The 17660-nt window shown below is 41.5% G+C and overlaps 1 protein-coding gene across 2 annotated transcripts in view; it reads left to right on the forward strand.

Moving 5' to 3' along the window:
* The window catches only part of ESR1 (estrogen receptor 1), a 704728-nt gene that overhangs the window by 676367 nt on the left and 10701 nt on the right, over nucleotides 1–17660 (forward strand). For both annotated transcript variants that reach the window (XM_044291598.1, XM_044291597.1), the window contains exons 7-8: nucleotides 4038–4171; nucleotides 9946–10129. In XM_044291598.1, the coding sequence (XP_044147533.1) occupies nucleotides 4038–4171; nucleotides 9946–10129 (318 nt within the window). The remainder of the gene's footprint in view (nucleotides 1–4037; nucleotides 4172–9945; nucleotides 10130–17660) is intronic.

Genomic DNA, 17660 nt, shown 5'->3' on the forward strand with positions numbered 1-17660 from the left:
TCAGCTTGCCACTCTGTGGTCTCCTCATGCTGCTGCCATCTCCACACTATGTCATCTTGCCACTCTGTGGTACCCTGCTGCTGCCATATCCACACTGTCACCTTGCCACTCTGTGGCCTCCTCATGCTGCTGCCATCTCCACACTATATTGTGTTGCCACTCTGTGGTCTTCTCATGCAACTGATGCTGCCATATCCACATTATGTCACCTTGCCACTCTGTGGTCTCCTCATGCTGCTGCCATCTCCAAACTATGTCACCTTGCCACTCTGTGGTATCCTGCTGCTGCCATATCCACATTATGTCACCTTGCCACTCTGTAGCCTTCTGATGCTGCCCCCACCTCCAAACTATGTCACCTTGCCACTCTGTGGTCTCCTCATGCTGCTGCCATCTCCACACTATGTAATCTTGCCACTCTGTGGTCTCCCTATGCTGCTGCCACCTCCACACTATGTTACCTTGCCACTCTGTGGTCTCCTCATGCTGCTGCCATCTACAGACTCTGTCATTGTGCCACTCTTTCAAAATGTTCTTTTCCCGGTAAAAATGATGGGTGACTGAAAAACTTTTGCTGTATGGACCGAATGACGTTGTGTGAGGTTGTGTGAAGTCTGAAAGTGTGAGGAAAATGTATATTATGAAACAACAAATATACAAAAAGTACATGAAAACAATGACAACCTCCTGATGCTGCCACCACCTCCAGACTCTGTCATTGTGCAACTCGGTAGCCTCATCATGCTGCTGCCATCTACAGACTCTGTTATTGTGCCACTTGGTGGCCTTCTCATGATGCTGCTGCTGCATCTGCCACCTCCACACTCTGTCATTGTGCCACTCAGTGGCCTCCTCATACTGCCACCCCTCCAGACTATGTCATTGTGCCACTCAGTGGCCTCCTCATACTGCTGTCAACTCCAGACTCTGTCATTGTGCTACTCAGTGGCCTCCTCATACTGCTGCCAAAGCCAGACCCTGTCATTGGGCTATTCTATGGTCTCCTCATGCTGATTTCACCTCACCACTATGTCATAGGTCCACTCTATGGACTTCTCATGCGGTTCCCACCCTCCCCACTTCATGACTGGTCCACTATTTTGCTTTTTCCGGCTGGCTGACATCATCATTTATTTGACCTTGCTTCTGATCTGTTAGAAGCAAGGAAAAATTAGACGCACAACGGATCCTGTCTGTATAGCAGCTGTAAGGCCTGTATGGTCCCATCAGAATTGGCTTATGATTTGGTAGCCAAAAGCATGAGTGGGTAGAAAGCACAGAAGACATTCAAATATTCCATTCACGTGTCATCTCTGTTTTACTTCGACTCCTGTTTTTTTGGGCATTAGCAATACTGATGGATTATTGAGCAAATGCTGACCGAGTGAAGGCGTATGCGCCACAGACAGGATCTATTTTTTGTGGGTTATTTTTCTGACAGATCAGAGGAAGGGCAAAAAAATCTGTGACGTCAACACAAATTTACTGCTGACACCCTCTCCACTCTATCAAGGGGGCTCTACTTGTATAAGAGTTTAATAGAACAGATTCTGTAGACATCTATGAGGAATCAGCTGACAACGGTGTAAAAGGAGTACACTCTTTCATGCTAAAAGTAGGCTCTTGGGCTTCTGCAAGGATCTTTATACCTGGCGCTAACATCAACCTGTAAGGCTGAGTTCACACTTGAGTTATTTGGTCAGTGTTGGCCCCGTGACTGCCCGAATAAGTGAAATGTGCAGTGATTCTAGAGCGACGCCTGTCATTTGTATGTCATACTGACTCACAGTATTATTTCCCTACCAAACCAGACTCCCTATGCGTGTTACTACAAGGCACACCACTATAAAGGCTCTAGGCAGCCAGAAAATTGCTGTTTTTTTTTTTTTTTTTATTCGCTCATATCTACCTCCAACAAAATAAATAAATAGTTGGTATAGAATCAGTGAAAAGTGCCTATCCCTGCACCAGCCTGAGCCACTGTGATAAATCTGGTGCAGGTTTAGACAGCCTATCTAAGCTTACACAATCTGTATGATTATTAGATCTGGGCCTCTCTCTTTCTCTGGAAAAAAATATCAGTTTTACTAGGTAAAGCATAGAGTCCCTGTTACGACTGTAGGTAGGGATAGACAAGGACAGTGAGCCCTAAGGCTAGAATCCAGCCTGATTTTCCTACCTACTTGCAGTACAAGCCCTAGATAGCCAGACCGCAACTGCTCAACAGTCCCTGTCCTTTTTAAGTGCAGTGATATACTAACAAACAAAGACAGACAAACACAATACCAGAGTCATATGTAAATGAGTCAGAACCATACAAGCTATGGAGTACCAAATGAGAGACATAGAGTGGTCAGAAGACAAGCCTGGGTCAGAGGAACGAGCAATCCAATAAGAATAGGAAAAAGGAACTAGAAACACAGCTAGTGAGTCAGAGACTGTCACTGGCAATGGTGTATGGCCAGGAAGGGGTTTAAATAGAGCGCAGAGTCCCTGGATCAGAACCTGATAGGTCCAGGACTCGGCACTCCATTAGCAGAAACACTAGCACTCAGTAATTGAGCAGCAATCATCCCACTAATAATCTCCCCAAGCACACACATGCTGAAGGGAGAAACCGAGCATTGCAAGGATGCTAAGGATGCTGTCATGTATGTCACCGGGGGACTCAGCAGAGCGTCTCTCCCAGCGTGCACGTGCCAAGGATGGAGCCTGGACAGGTTAGTTTCCTACAGTCCCTTACTCCTTCATGTTTGAGTCTCCTCTTCACATATTCAAACTTCGGTTTCAGAAAAATCTGAATAAATGGGAATTTTTTAATTGTTGTAAAACATATTTTCTAGTGTCCTTGCAATTCCCAGTATGGCGTCTGTATCATTTGAAGATTTTAGCAATTCTAGCCCTGGGATTACTCCCCAGGAGTTAAGGTTTGACTGGAATGGTTACAAGCATAATTGTTACAAGCTCTCACTTTTATACTTTACTGATTGGGGAATTGCCAGAAGATTTGATTTATTTGAATTTACACTGTAGTGTACATGGTGTAGGCAAAGTGAATTTAGAGAGTAAAATAAACTTGGTAAAGTGTTATAAAAACATTAGCTCTGCTAGAATAACGGAGATCTATTATTCTGAAATCTGCATTTAATAACAGAAAGGTTGGTCACAGTAAGTGAACTTTAACAATGAGCCTTGCAGTAAAAAACATACCCCCTGCCTGAGCGGTCCTTATGAATGGTCAATTACTAGACTGGGAAAGGAACTTTTCTCACCTTGTAACATCGATTTCTGAACAGAAAATTTAAAAGGGGTGTTGTTTTGAAAAGTCTTTGTGTTAACCATTCACGGTGAAGGAACATGATGGACTCTCCTAAGTAAATCTAATTAGAGGAGCAGAAATAGAGCATTTATGATTTTGTCCATGTGTCCTTTCATACATTGCACATTGCAAAACACAATAACTACTTTATGTTAGAACAAAATGTGGACCCCCATAATTTGCCACATTTGCACTAGTATTTGTCTTTACAATTTTTGTATTCTTCATATATAATTTTATAACAAAGGAATGAGTAGGGCCTACAGAAAGGAAAGGGAAGGGGTACAATTTATATAAGGTAAGACAGAAAATTGTCTCATCTGCTGAGTAGTATATTTTGTCAACATTAACGGGTTTGTCCAAGATTAGAAAACAGGGCTGCGTTTGTTTGTTTTTGTTTTGTTTTTTAAGAAACTGCTTCCGACCAGGCCTGTCCAGTATTGCAGCTTAGCCCCATTGAATTGAACAGGTCTCAGCTACATTTTTATTCCTGGACAACCATTTTAAGGAAATTATGCTGTCAGAGTTTCCCAAATTTGTATGAAATGGAAAACGATAAAAAAAAATGGAAGTTCTAACAGTTCTAAATACATCATCTAGAAAATACATATTTTATATTGAGTTACTTCTCTACTTATGAGATACATAGACTGATGTTACATAATGTTTGCTGTATTTACATGTACATTATGTCATATTTGGTTATATCATCATACAGGAACCAGGGACGTTGTGTAGAAGGCTTGGTGGAGATCTTTGATATGCTGGTCACCACAGCCACTCGATTCCGAATGATGAGACTACGTGGGGAAGAATTTATTTGTTTGAAATCGATTATTCTTCTAAATTCTGGTATGTAGCAAATATAGAGTTCAAACTTTGCAATGTTGTGCTTTAGTTAACCCACTGCTCCCAAGAGGTCTATTATTTTCTCTAGAAGGATGGGGCATGTCAAAGCGTGGCAGAGGAGTATACGAGTGTGCTTATCTAAACTGCCTGATTTCATCTGCTCTTAATGTAGTTCTCAAGAACAGAGCAAAGAAACTTTATACTACACCAGTTGAATGCTACTGAAATCTTTATCCAAACTCAGAAAGTCAACTAATGTTCTGCAAGGCAGTTTTCCAACGAGTAGGTCTTTGATGGATTTTGCTTACTTGTTGCAGCAATGAGTTGCTTATCACTGGCCTCAGTGGTTTTGCCTGCCTATGTGGCAAAAAAAAAAAAACAGAGGCCAGTGACTGTCTACAGCGGTCATATGGATATCATAACTGCAGGATAAGTAAACAGAGACCAATGAGGGCCAGCAGATCAGCCTTTTTTTATTATTATTTATATCCCTGCTTAATTTTTTTTTTCTTTTTAAATCCTTAAAACTCCTTTTAATCTTGTGTCGGCAAAAGACTGCTAAATTCCAAACCAGTCAGTGAACATAAAGTAAAAAAAAAAAAAAGTGTTATCTGATTAATTAATAAAGTTTCACCCCTGGGATGGGATTGAACATTAAGAAACTTCAGCACCAGGTACACCCATCCACATGTGGATTCATTGCTGTACCTTGAAAACCATTAAGAGGGAAACAGCTCGCTTAACTCTGAAATAGAACGGGTGCAGGGGTGATAACCCTATTAACCAGCTCTCTGGAATGCAATGCCCTGGACTACTAATTACACAACCATGGTAGATCCTTTTTATCAATTGAATGGGTACCCCGATAATGACACTATAAAAAATTTAAATGGTGGGTGACCTCAATTAAAAGTTAGCTTTTATTGCTCAATTAATATAAAAACCCAATAACAAATGGTGAATAAAGCACACACCAAGTGCAGAACATAATAGCGCACAATAGCATAGATACACAAATGCTATGCCCAAAGAAGAGGGGGTAGGGGGTAGGGCCAAGTGGGTGCTGGGTCTCTTCCCCTAGATATCCCTCCCCTATCAGCTCCCTACACAGGTGATAACCACACTCACCCTCACCAGGGCTTTACCAATGTGGTGTTCCCTCCTCCTACATATCTCCCTTGATATCCCTATGTTGTGCCAGTTGACTGCCCAGCTTCGTCAGGGAAAGGGATAGGACGGAGGGAGACCTGATGCTTAAGGCAAATAGCATAAACAAATAGCTTTAGCAATACACATATGATTTTCCCAACGCATTTCATTGGCCTAGGGCCAACTCATCATGGGACACAGAACAATGTGTTATACTGACATTAAAGTAAAATGACCATCAGATAAGGTTGTTCATGTAATGGGAAATGATCTGTTAGCAATATACTGTCAAGCTACCTTATTTGTTACATAGCTATATGGGACTGCTATTGCTGCTAACACAGAGTTTACCACCTGTGTTCGAGTAACTACCCTGATAGGGTATGCCCACATGGGATGGAAGATTTGCAGCTGCAGATTTGTGTGCAGCACGGTGGCAGTCTGAGAACTTAAAGGGGTTATCCATTTTTTAAATATTTATGACCAATCCTATATTGATGACCACATCGCACTGCTGCGTAGGAAGGGCAGGAGTCTGATTCCTCGCCTGCACCACTCCTCCAACACAGACCAGCAGCGTCATGTGTGATAGTACATTGTGCTGCTGCTGGGGAGTGCTGGCAGCTGAGGTGAATGGTGAGGTTTATTGCCTCAGATGCTTCTCACTCAGTGGTCTGAGGCCTTAAGGGGGGGGGGGACTGTGGGGCAAGGAGCCATCAGCTCCCGTGTTCTACTGCAGTATTCAACTTTATTGCTGTTCTGGGGGTGGCAATACAGTTGAATTCAGAAGGGCACCCTTTGCTCTCAATATTAGTTAACACTAAGAGCATCAGATTGTTATGTAACCAGCTGGCAGCCAGGAGGAGGACTCGGGTGACCCCCTGGGCATGACCCCACTGGTGCAGAAAATCTGTAGAGTTCTACTGTGTCAACAAAATAGATGAGATAAAAATAAAAAAAAGTTCATCCACAAACAGCAGAATATGTCCACAGTGTAAATTGAGCATACATTTTATATCTGCTGCATGTTAATGAGAATAACCACCACAGATTTTACACTTTGTAATGCATAGGGTGAAATCCGTGGCAAATCCACAGAAAAGACCACAAAAGTCTTGTAGTGCAATTTCTGCTGCGAAATTAAAGAAAAATCCTCCACGTGTCGCTGGACCAGAATACTTCAATTTGGGAACAGCCCCAACTGTGTATACACCTACTTGTAGCTTTCTTTAATGGGGGCATTTATTAAAAGAAATAGGTTCAAATGCCAAGTAGAATTTCGCTAGTAACTATTTTCTGACCATCTTTAATGTAGAGCAAATGTGATGCTACAGTAGGTTCTCTTTTTAGGTCAGTAATTTCAATGCCTGTCTGGTGCGCTAAAGGCCTGTCTCTGTATTTAGCATAGTCTCTTCTCTCAACATGCTCTCAATAACTAATTTTTGTCTTGCTTATTTAGAATTAGAACAATTTTTGTAGATAGTCTAATATTTATAAGCAAATTATAAATTGTCAGAAAGCATAGAAAAGGCTGTAAAATAAGTTTATGGTAATACTATAATAATGGTTAACGAGGCATGAGAGATATGTTATTATGTAGATATTGAATAAATGTAATTACATTCCATACACCAGTTCCTGCTGTATAAATTGTAGCATATTCCAAACCTTCAAACAATAAGAAATGTTCTGTTCACTTTCATAAAAATATGATTAATTAACATAATTATGCTCCTTTATGAGAATACTAGTCTTTCAGTCCTTTTCATGCAAATAGAATCTTCCTATTAATTAAAGTGTGGCCTTTTCTAAGCCGCAGTATGTTAATGAACATATTTTATTCTAAAAGGTCTTTTTGACTATGGATCTTTCTGTAGAGACAAGCTGGTTATAAAGTCTATTATTCTATTGGTTCATACTTCTGTAATGAATTTGGGCTGAATATAAATGTGATGTAATTCTACAATTTCAGAATCTTTTGAGTTACAGGTGTAGTAGTACGGAGTTTATCATCTTGGATATCAAATACACTCTTCACCATTGAAACTGCAACACCAAGAAAGAAATAGCATGGACTCATGGAAACCCCAGGATGAATAGACATATTATATGCAATATGATATGCAAATGATAAAAAAAATTATGGAAACAAAATATTCAAAACATGAGCACCAAATGCAGAAATACAAGCACTTTTGCATGCTATCAATGAGCTTATTAATGGTTGTCTGAGGAACGTTCTGCCACACTACATGCACTTCGGTATGCAAATCATCAAGATCCACTGTTGGCAGCTCCCTTTGCAATGACGTCCCAAATGTGGTCAGTGAGAGAAAAGTCCAGAGAAGTTGCAGGCCATTGTAGCATATTTAGGCCACGCAGGCTGCTCATAGTAGCACGAGCAACATGTAACCTGTTAAAAAAAACAGCTCCTGGGATCGTTTTGAGAAATGGCAGGACTGCTGGATCTATGAACAAATCAATGTAATACTGAGCTGTTAGTGCATTTGAAATGAAGACCAGAGGGGTCTGACTACCATTCATTATGTCACCTGACAACATAATCCCAGGAGTAGGATCGGTATGACATTCCTTCTTTATGCCATTACCCACATGGTCTCCAGATTAATCTCTGGCTATAATGATGTCCAAGACAGAAGCGGGACTGATTTTTTTTTTGTAGATGATAGACCTCCATTCCAGCCTCCATTGCAATATTGTTGTGCAACATGCTAACCTTTGAGAGCAGTAGCGTGAGGTCAATAGATGTCTGGCTCATAGCCCAATATCATGCAAAAGCCTTTTGATGGTTCATTTAGACACTGTGCAGGTGCTGTTTGCCACCCTAGGCTTGGGATGTGACATCCAATTTCACTTGCAGTAGAAAATAGATCACTATGTGCTATTCTTCTAATCAGATGATCTTTCTGTTCAGAGATTTATCTCTGTGCACCTAAACAGTGCTGACATCTCAGCCTATGTGTGTAGTGATCTGCTGGAGTGATAAACCAAGGTTTCTCCGTTCAAGAAGTCTGTCCATCTCAGTTCGCAACAAGTGGCAATAACATTTCATGTGGCTAAAAACAACCTTGCTTTCAATCTGGGTTTTATCCCCCTCCCACATACCACAGATTGTAGCCTGGTGCTTGAAAATGTAATCATCTGAATACTTTTAGTGAGACTTGTTACTTCCTCGATTTGCATATCCTTATGGCTTGTCCTTCTTGGTTGAAATTTCAATATTGAACAGTATAATTATATACTTCTCTTTTACAAGTGAAACTCGAAAAATGTAATCATCGTGCAAAGTTCATTTAATTCAGTAATGTAACTTAAAAGGTGAAACTAACACATGAGATAGCGTTATCTACAAAGCGAGATATTTCAAGCCTTTATATATTATAATAATGGATGATTATGATTATGGCTTGTAGCTTATGAAACCCCAAAGTCACCCTTTGAGGTACCCTTTGCTCAAGGGGGTATGGATTAATTAGCTAATTAGAGTGTGACACTTTGAGCCTAGAATATTGAACCTTTTCACAAAATTTAAATTTTAAGCTGCATTAATGCAATTCCTTTTATTTGCATTACTGAAATAAATGGACTTTTGCACAATAATCTAATTTTCCGAGTTTCACCTGTATATGTGAATGCTACTGAACCTACTACATGATCTTTAGTCAAGTGTACGTTCTCTATTGCGCGCGTAACCAAAGCATTGGTAAAAAAGTCAGCTACATGTGTGCATCATTTAAATGTGAGAAACTTATAAAAATGGGTTTCTAGATCCTGGAACCTACATATGACTAAATAATGGGGATAACAGTCCTTGTTTAAGGGCTAGATTCTGATTTTGTGCACCTCCATGGAACATATAAAAATATAAAACTGATTTAAGTGGATGTTTATGGTAGTCCGTGGCAGAGAGTTATGCTTGCATTGGCTCCCTGCCATTTACCCCAAAATGTGGTATTTTGCATTGTAAAACAGACAACCCCTTTTACCTCTGGTAGACAACTGACATGAAGCCACTATCGAATTAATATTATATGGTCAAAACATTTTATCTTATTCCAGCGATTTTAGCAGCAAAAATAGCCTGCAGCCCTATTGTTGCTATCAAATATACCAGACACCTGGCTGTCCCTATTATACTCTAGTTTAATAGGATGCATCAGGATTTGTTAAAAATAGATACGTTATATGTGTCATGGCACCATTAAAAAGTGGAATCATGTAATTTGGTATGAGCAAATCCTTAATTTCCATTTTTGTCTAATTTACAGCATGAAAATTCAGATTAAAGCCCCGATATTGACAAATACGTAGCTAATTTTGGTGTGGGATGCCATGGCTGAATAAGGGAGAACTATATCCTGGCTATTGAGATGAATGGACATCCTTGTAATAGGTGGAAGGCTCAAGTCAACTAGAAGGGGGGCTACTCTTGTATAATGATTCTCCACTCTGGCCCATAGTGGAGGGGGTTCTAAGCAGGGGACCCCTTATGTGATGTCCATATTAGGACACATGAGCAGGTTGTATTCATGAGATATTGCCTCATTTACCTGCAATCTGTAGTCTTTAAATAAGCTAACTTTATTTTTTTTTTCTCCTTTTCTCAGGTGTATATACATTTTTGTCTAGTACCTTAGAATCTCTAGAAGATACAGACCAAATTCATTTGATTTTGGATAAGATTATAGACACATTGGTTCATTTTATGGGTAAGACTGGACTTTCCCTTCAGCAGCAGCAAAGAAGATTGGCTCAATTACTTCTTATTCTTTCCCATATCAGACATATGAGGTAAGCTAATGAAGATATAATGAATTAACAAAAAGAAATATGTTCATAGGTGCAGATTCCTTCACCAAATCTGGAAACTTCACATTATTTTAACATCGAGCTTGATGCTTAAGTGTAGAGCATTGCAATATATCAATCCAGGAAGGGACATTCATGTGTGTTCTTCTTTATTGTGTTATTAGACAAGCCTTCTAGGTTACGTAAGGAAATCTCCCCCTTCATATTCTCAATTACATCTATGACATTTTTAATTTGATAAGTACCTGACACTTGTAGACATAAGAAGCTGTTCTATATAATCTTAAATTGTATTTGGCACAACTGTTACTTAAAGGAGTTGTCCAACCCCCATCATAATTGTAGCTATGGCTCGGAATCTGCTATACTTAAAGAAACAAAGTCACTTATCTAGTCTCTGCTCCAGTGCCACAGGTCCCATATCTGCTGCTTTTGGTCCCCTGTGGTCTGGGAATGTTACGTCCCATCAGTTGCTACATGTAGTGATGAGCGAAGTTTGAAAAAAATTAGATTTGGCTGATTTGCCGACGTTCACAAAGAAATTCTATTTGTGACTAATTACTTTGTTACAAATCACATTCTATTGTATGTAGCGGGTGCAATGAGGGGGAACGGCAATTGTGCGCCCCCCCCCCCCCATCATTGAACCTCTCAGATGCTGCGTTCAACCTTGATCGTGGCATCTGACAGTCACATTAAGGCCTTTCAGGTGTTAAAAAAAAAAAACATACTCACTTCATCCATTTGTTCGCGGAGAGGCCATCGCAGCCATCTTGATTGAAGAAAACGCACGAAATCTTGCACGCTGATGTAATGACATTATCACGCTGAGCGGACCTGGTGATGTTATTACTGATGACGTCACTGCTCCCGACACGTCACACGGCAGAGTGTGTGAGATTTCGCTCGTCTGGCCGTGATGGCCTCTCAGGAAGCAAATGGATGGGGTGAATATGTATTTTTTTTTTTATCACCATTTAAGGAAAAATGTATTAGTTACCACAAAGGGTCAGAAAATTCAGCTTCGTGGTGAAACAAATTCTTCCTGAAATTTTTTCATGGAGAGTAAAATGTTGATAGTTTTGAATAGCTTTATCTTGGTTTTAGCTAGTAATTTAAGCTGTAAGTATTGTGTACATACCAATGGCACATTTGCCTTATATTCAGACTATTATATTAAACTAAATTGCCTACTAGACATCAATTACTGGCTCCCGTCTAAAGCTGGAATCGCAGGCAGTTTTGTGAGCCAATCACAGGAGTGGAGCCAAACATTTTTTTAAAGGAATGATTGATACTTCTCTCTTTTGTATTCACTCCTAGGTTTACCTATGAATTATTCCAGTCTTAAAGAGGTTCTTCAACTTCAGGACTTTCTGCCAGATCCACCCCACATGGTCAGATCTGCAGAGGGAAGCATATACTTAAATGCTCCCCGCCGCTGGTTTCTGAATTATTTGGTCCCCAGATTTAGTTGCAATGCTCCAGTCCCTGTCTGTCATCATCTTGTTTGATGCAGGTCACGTGGATGCAGGATGATTGGCTTCAGTGATGACGTGTCTCCCATGTGTCACATCACTAGGTCACATGACACATGGGGGCACACGTCACCCCTGGTATGTATGCTTTCCTCTGCAGGTCCAGACATGTGTGGTGTATCGCAGAAAGGCTTCCCCACCAAATATGAACAACCCCTTTAAGCTTGCGATGAGATTTAAACCACTGTCACAGATGGATAGATGTATGTATGGAGCAAAAAGAAAACAAAAAATACGCCTATTACAATGTTTGATTGTTAAATACCTCACCCCACTACAGCTCTGCTCCTCTGCATCCCAATTGCAAGTACCCTGCATTGTCTTGGCAACCACCACATAGTGATGATGCCATCTAGTGTCCATTTGCCATGGAAACTGGACTCAAATCATTTCCTGGTGGACTGTCTAAACAGGCAAGCAAGGGCTTTCTGACCCTCGGTTCCTGATCCTTCACACTGCCTTTAGCCGGCATATTTCCATTACTGCCTGCACATGCATTGATCATGCCTTGCCTATCATCTTGCCTATCAGCCATGACCTCTGGCCTAGACTCCTGATTTTGCTTCTGTTACATCAATTTAATCTTTCATTACTGGTTAATCTCTCAGTTATGACCCACATCCCCATCTGACTCTGCTCTGGTTCTACATCATTCCCATATCCTGCAGCTAATCAGTTTCCAATTTGAGGACTGTGACATGGGGATCTGACCAGTTAAGTCCAAACATCCCTGCTGGGGTCACGGGTGAAGAACTTTTAGATTCTATACCACACTGGCTGATCAAATATAGCAAGTTTCAGCCAGAAACTGTTCAGTTCCCTTTCCTTCTATTTATGCCATCCATCCAGTTGTATTCATTTTTTATTTGTCTGCATAATCCCTTCTTCTATTGGACAATTGGTGCATTTTCCACTGGTGTTCTCGCCATTTGCAGAAATGGTTACAAACTGTCCCTCCAGGCATTCATTTGTGTATTTTCTAGTTAGGGCTTCTTCAGGATTACTATCAGAATATCACACATCTACCAATGTGTTTTCTAAACAAAAGGCTGAGACTCTTCTAGGTAACTGACCTTATATCTGTAATCTATCTATCGCATGCTGATGCATAAACCTTTATCCCCTTTCATTTTTGGAGACAATAGCCATGTCCACATTGAAGATAACTATAGTGGGGCTTCATTTGTAAATCTTCTTCCACAGCTACTGTAGATCAGGGTTTGTTTGGTTGGTTGGTTTATGAGAAAGAAAGATGTGTCATTGTGGCCATGTATAGACCATTGAGGTATAAACAAAATCACTGTGATGGATAACTACCCTATCCCTCCTCAGTTATTTTACCAAGTAAGGTCAGTTTCACATAAGTGTATTCAATACAAGAAACATGCTCTATGTGGGAACAGTATTTCTCGAACTGAACATTGGTCCTCTGAAGTTGAACTTGCAGCATCATATTGAGTTTTGATGCTAAGGATTCCCATCTCACCACGTGTCTACTGAACTGTAGTCAATGCATTATGTGAGTAAATTTTAGTAGACCCACGGTGAACTTACATTGCCTCAATGAGAGGTCACATTATGCAGTTATAATTGATACCAGCAATTCACTCATAATTTCTCTGGTAAATGCCTCTTAAATTCATCTACAAATTCCTGAGTAATTCTCTCTGTCTTGTTCAATGCCAACCTTCTGCCATAGAAAAGCTGTGCTAAGTCTTTTGTTCCATGCTGCTATGCAACTTGATGCTATCTCCTGGGTGGTAATATGATGTAATCAATGCTTGCTACTTAAATCCAGCTGGGCCACACACCAATCATGTGGTGATCAAGGTTCAAACCTTTTCTAGATCCTGTTCATGTGCTATCATGCATTATACTATACTATATATTGCTTTCTGACCTTGACCACGTTCCTGACCTTGTCTTTTGGCTGGTCCACCTGTTCACCCTGCTTGGTACTTGTGGTACATCATTGATACTGACCTTGGCCTCATCCATGACCTTGCTCCTGTCTAGTACCTTGCATACCTCACCTGGCTCTGTCATGTTCCTCTGATCCATCTGTTGAGTTACTTGCTAAATGCCTTTTGCCTTCCTTGTTATTCACCCCAACTTAGTTTCTGCCCTTGCTACTGTCTCATTACCACCGTCATTCTGTGGTACAGTTGTTCATGAATTCCTTACAACAATGTCTAAATCCATGTACAAGGGTTAAATGGTAAAAGTCACGGAATCACTTAGAGTACACACCTTGGTTTAGTCAGCATCAATTAGATTGAGGTTTTGAGGGTCCACTGAGACTACTTTCACAGTATGTGACTATTACACTCCCCTCTTACATGTAAAGGGGCTGATCTAAAGCTGTAGTTCATGCATTCATACAACCAAAAGCGTGCTTTGTATCTGCTTTGATCCTGTGTCAGAACCATCCTGTCTTAAAAATCATCAAATGGAAAACTGTGCTCTTTGGACTCTTTTTTTTTTTTTTTTTTTTTTTTTTTTTTTTTTAAATCACTCCAGGTGAGCAGAACTATTTAAATGAAAATTGGGAACTGTTAGAGTTAAAACATCCAACTAACATCTATACAGACCATAAACACCTGGAATACATTGAAGTCGCCTAGAGACTAAAGCCTTGACAAGATCATTGTTCTCTGTTCTTCACACATCTCAAAAGAATCAAACATCTGACAGTCTAGCAAACTTTTTTGACATGACTAACTCCTGTCCAGAGGAACAAGCTCACTTCATAGACCCTCAATAATTTTTAGCCCATGTGGACTAATCTTTGTCCGAACTGTTTTACATAGCCATGTTCAGCGCACATTCCTCTATGTTGTCTTCGTCATCCAGGCAACTTACACACCATGCATCTTCTCAAAAGATTTTTGGGGACTTTGTGTTATCTCTGTCCACCTTCTTTAGCTATGATGACCCATTCCTATTCAGCATTGAAGATGGCTCAATTTGTTCCTCTGTTGGTTTTACCTTCTTCTTTAAAACGTGCCAAAAGTTCTTTCAAAACATCTTATGCATTCAGGATTTTTTTCACCATGTATTTTCTGATCAACGTTTAATGTAATTTGCGTAAAGGTTCAGAAAGTCCTTATGTGAACTTCTGAATATTTCTCTGAATTTCTCCTCAAACTATCATCCACAAATGAACAAGCAGATAGATCAGACCAGTCAGTCCCAGGAACAATTTATTCACTCCTATATCAATGTTCACCATGATTACTGGTCCAACTTCATGCAGTGGGTATAATTGCCATATCACCTCAACTTCAGGGACATCTCCATTTGAAGTAGTTCTCAGACTCCGAATTAGTCTTTGTCCTCATCTCTCCTAACAGTTCGCTGCATCTGTGGTTAGTGCCCTTTGCAGAGATCTAAGCTCCATCTGGAAAGAAAACCTGATGCTGCAATATACCCTATGCTAGGCTAAAAACCTACAGACACACATTTTCTGCCTGGGCACATCATTTCTTATATAAATTGTGCTTTGTTGTCAACCAAATGTATACTCCTTCAGGTTGGCACCTAATTTCATTGATCTTTTTCTGGTCCTCAAACACATAAACCCATTAACTTGCAGTTTCCTTCCAAACTGTGCATTCCGAACAGCATCTATGTCTCTCTGCTATGGCCTCTCTTTATTAACTGATTTTCCAAATCCTACAAGACATCCAGACCACAACTACCTCTTCCAAGTTTGATGTTAATCAGATCCTTGGTTTTGTTTATGGCTAAATCTACAACTTTTTTATTGGGAGGTTTATAGTCCAGAGGATAGATCATATGTAACAGAAAGTGATGTCTGTGCTTCCCGTCTGCTTAAGCTCTACCTCAATTAACATCCCAATTCTCCCCAGAAAGGTTGCACTAGGTGCCCTAATAATAATAGTAATGTTATGTACCTTCCCCTTACTTGCTCCAGTGCTGCTTCTCATCACATCCCATTGGTAAGTTTGCTGTGTTGCCATGGTAACTTCAATAGGTCAATGATGTCATCAGCCTGAGTATCTAGTTGCTCTGGCAACAGGATGTAAAGGTAAACGGTCCTAAAAAGCAAGTGCCTCCTGACTCCTGAGTATCAGTCCCTGAAGGATCACACACTGCATCCAGCATGTGTGCTGATCCTGCTTTTCAATTTGGGTCTTGCCTTTCATCTTGCCAGTCAGATTTATAGTCTTCTCCCATAGTAGCAAATATGGGCGATACAGCACCATAAGGACAAACCAGCATTCCAAACGTTTTATTGCGGCATACAGGGAAATAACAGCATTTTGACTATAACAATTGGCTAGCTCAATCAGCTTGACAAAGACCAGCCAATTGTTAGGAACAAAACATGGTTTTGTTATATATTACTTTGGCCACAACAAAAGAAGATCCTTGAGCTGTTGCTGTTTTGCTCTTATGAAATATTGTTACCTTCTCCCAGGGCTTTTTTTCTCAGAGAAAAGGTGGTGGAACTCACCCCCCCTCCCCTGGCCAAGCCCCTACCCACCCTTAGGACCGCCCCCTAAAACCGCCCCTTTAGAGAACAGGGATGCAAGTAAAATTTGGGGGGGCTATAAAAGTCCAGCCCAGCAAAGAAACCCCCCAGATGGGGATGGCACTGTTAATGGGGGATCTGGGGATGGCACTGTTAATGGGGGATCTGGGGATGGCATCCACAGATCCCCCATCCTATAACAGTGCCATCCTCAGACCCCCCATCCTATAACAGTGCAATCCACAGACCCCCCACCCCATAACAGTGCCATCCACAGACCCCCCTTAACAGTGCCATCCACAGACCCGCCCACCCCATAACAGTGCCATCCACAGACCCCCCCACCCCATAACAGTGCCATCCACAGACCCCCCCCACCCCATAACAGTGCCATCCATAGACCCCCCACCCCATAACAGTGCCATCCACAGACCCCCCCACCCCATAACAGTGCCATCTACAGACCCCCCACCCCATAACAGTGCCATCCACAGACCCCCCTTAACAGTGCCATCCACAGACCCCCCCACCCCATAACAGTGCCATCCACAGACACCCCCCACCCCATAACAGTACAATCCACAGACCCCCCCTTAACAGTGCCATCCACAGCCCCCCACCCCATAACAGTGCCATCCACAGACCCCCCCACCCCATAACAGTGCCATCCACAGACCCCCACCTTAACAGTGCCATCCACAGACCCCCCCATAACAGTGCCATCCACAGACCCCCCCATTGCCGCTCCAGTACAGTTATAAAATGTGTAAAATTAATAATGATTCTATTCATGAGGCCCCCTCTGTAGTAGAACATTTAATATATTTATCCTACTCACAGGGCTGTTATCGTAATGCAGGCCGGCCGGGCAGACGAGCGGCAGCGTCACTGACTGACGTCACGTGCCTGCGCCGCCTGCTTCATTCATAAAGTAGGCCGGGCAGGCACGTGACATCAGTCAGTGACGCTGCCGCTCGTCTGCCCGGCCAGCCAGCATTACGATAACAGCCCTGTGAGTAGGATGGATATATTAAATGTTCTACTACAGAGGGGGCCTCATGAATCGAATCATTATTAATTTTACACATTTTATAACTGTACTGGAGCTGGGGGCCGGAGCACAGTGAACGCACCGACCCCCAGCTCCTCCTCCCAGTCCCTCCCCGCTGATACATCGCAGCCTGCGATGCTGGAGCATGGCAGGCTGCGATGTCAAAAGGTGGCGGAACGCCGTTCCCGGTGTGTTCCGCCAGAAAAAAAGCCCTGCCTTCTCCTATCTGGCATAACCTTTGGCTTGGACTATAGTTTTTGTTTCATTACGCCAATTTGATTTGTTGTTACTGTGTCCTGCTGCTAATCTGTGACTACTTTGAGGAACACAACCTGGGATCAGAAAGGCTAAGTCCAAATTTTTTTCAATAGACACTCATTTATTGAGTGATCAATCATGTCTTTCTCATACAGCTTGAGGTGATTT

Source organism: Bufo gargarizans, chromosome 4 (assembly GCF_014858855.1).
Source record: "Bufo gargarizans isolate SCDJY-AF-19 chromosome 4, ASM1485885v1, whole genome shotgun sequence".
Taxonomy (NCBI): domain Eukaryota; kingdom Metazoa; phylum Chordata; class Amphibia; order Anura; family Bufonidae; genus Bufo; species Bufo gargarizans.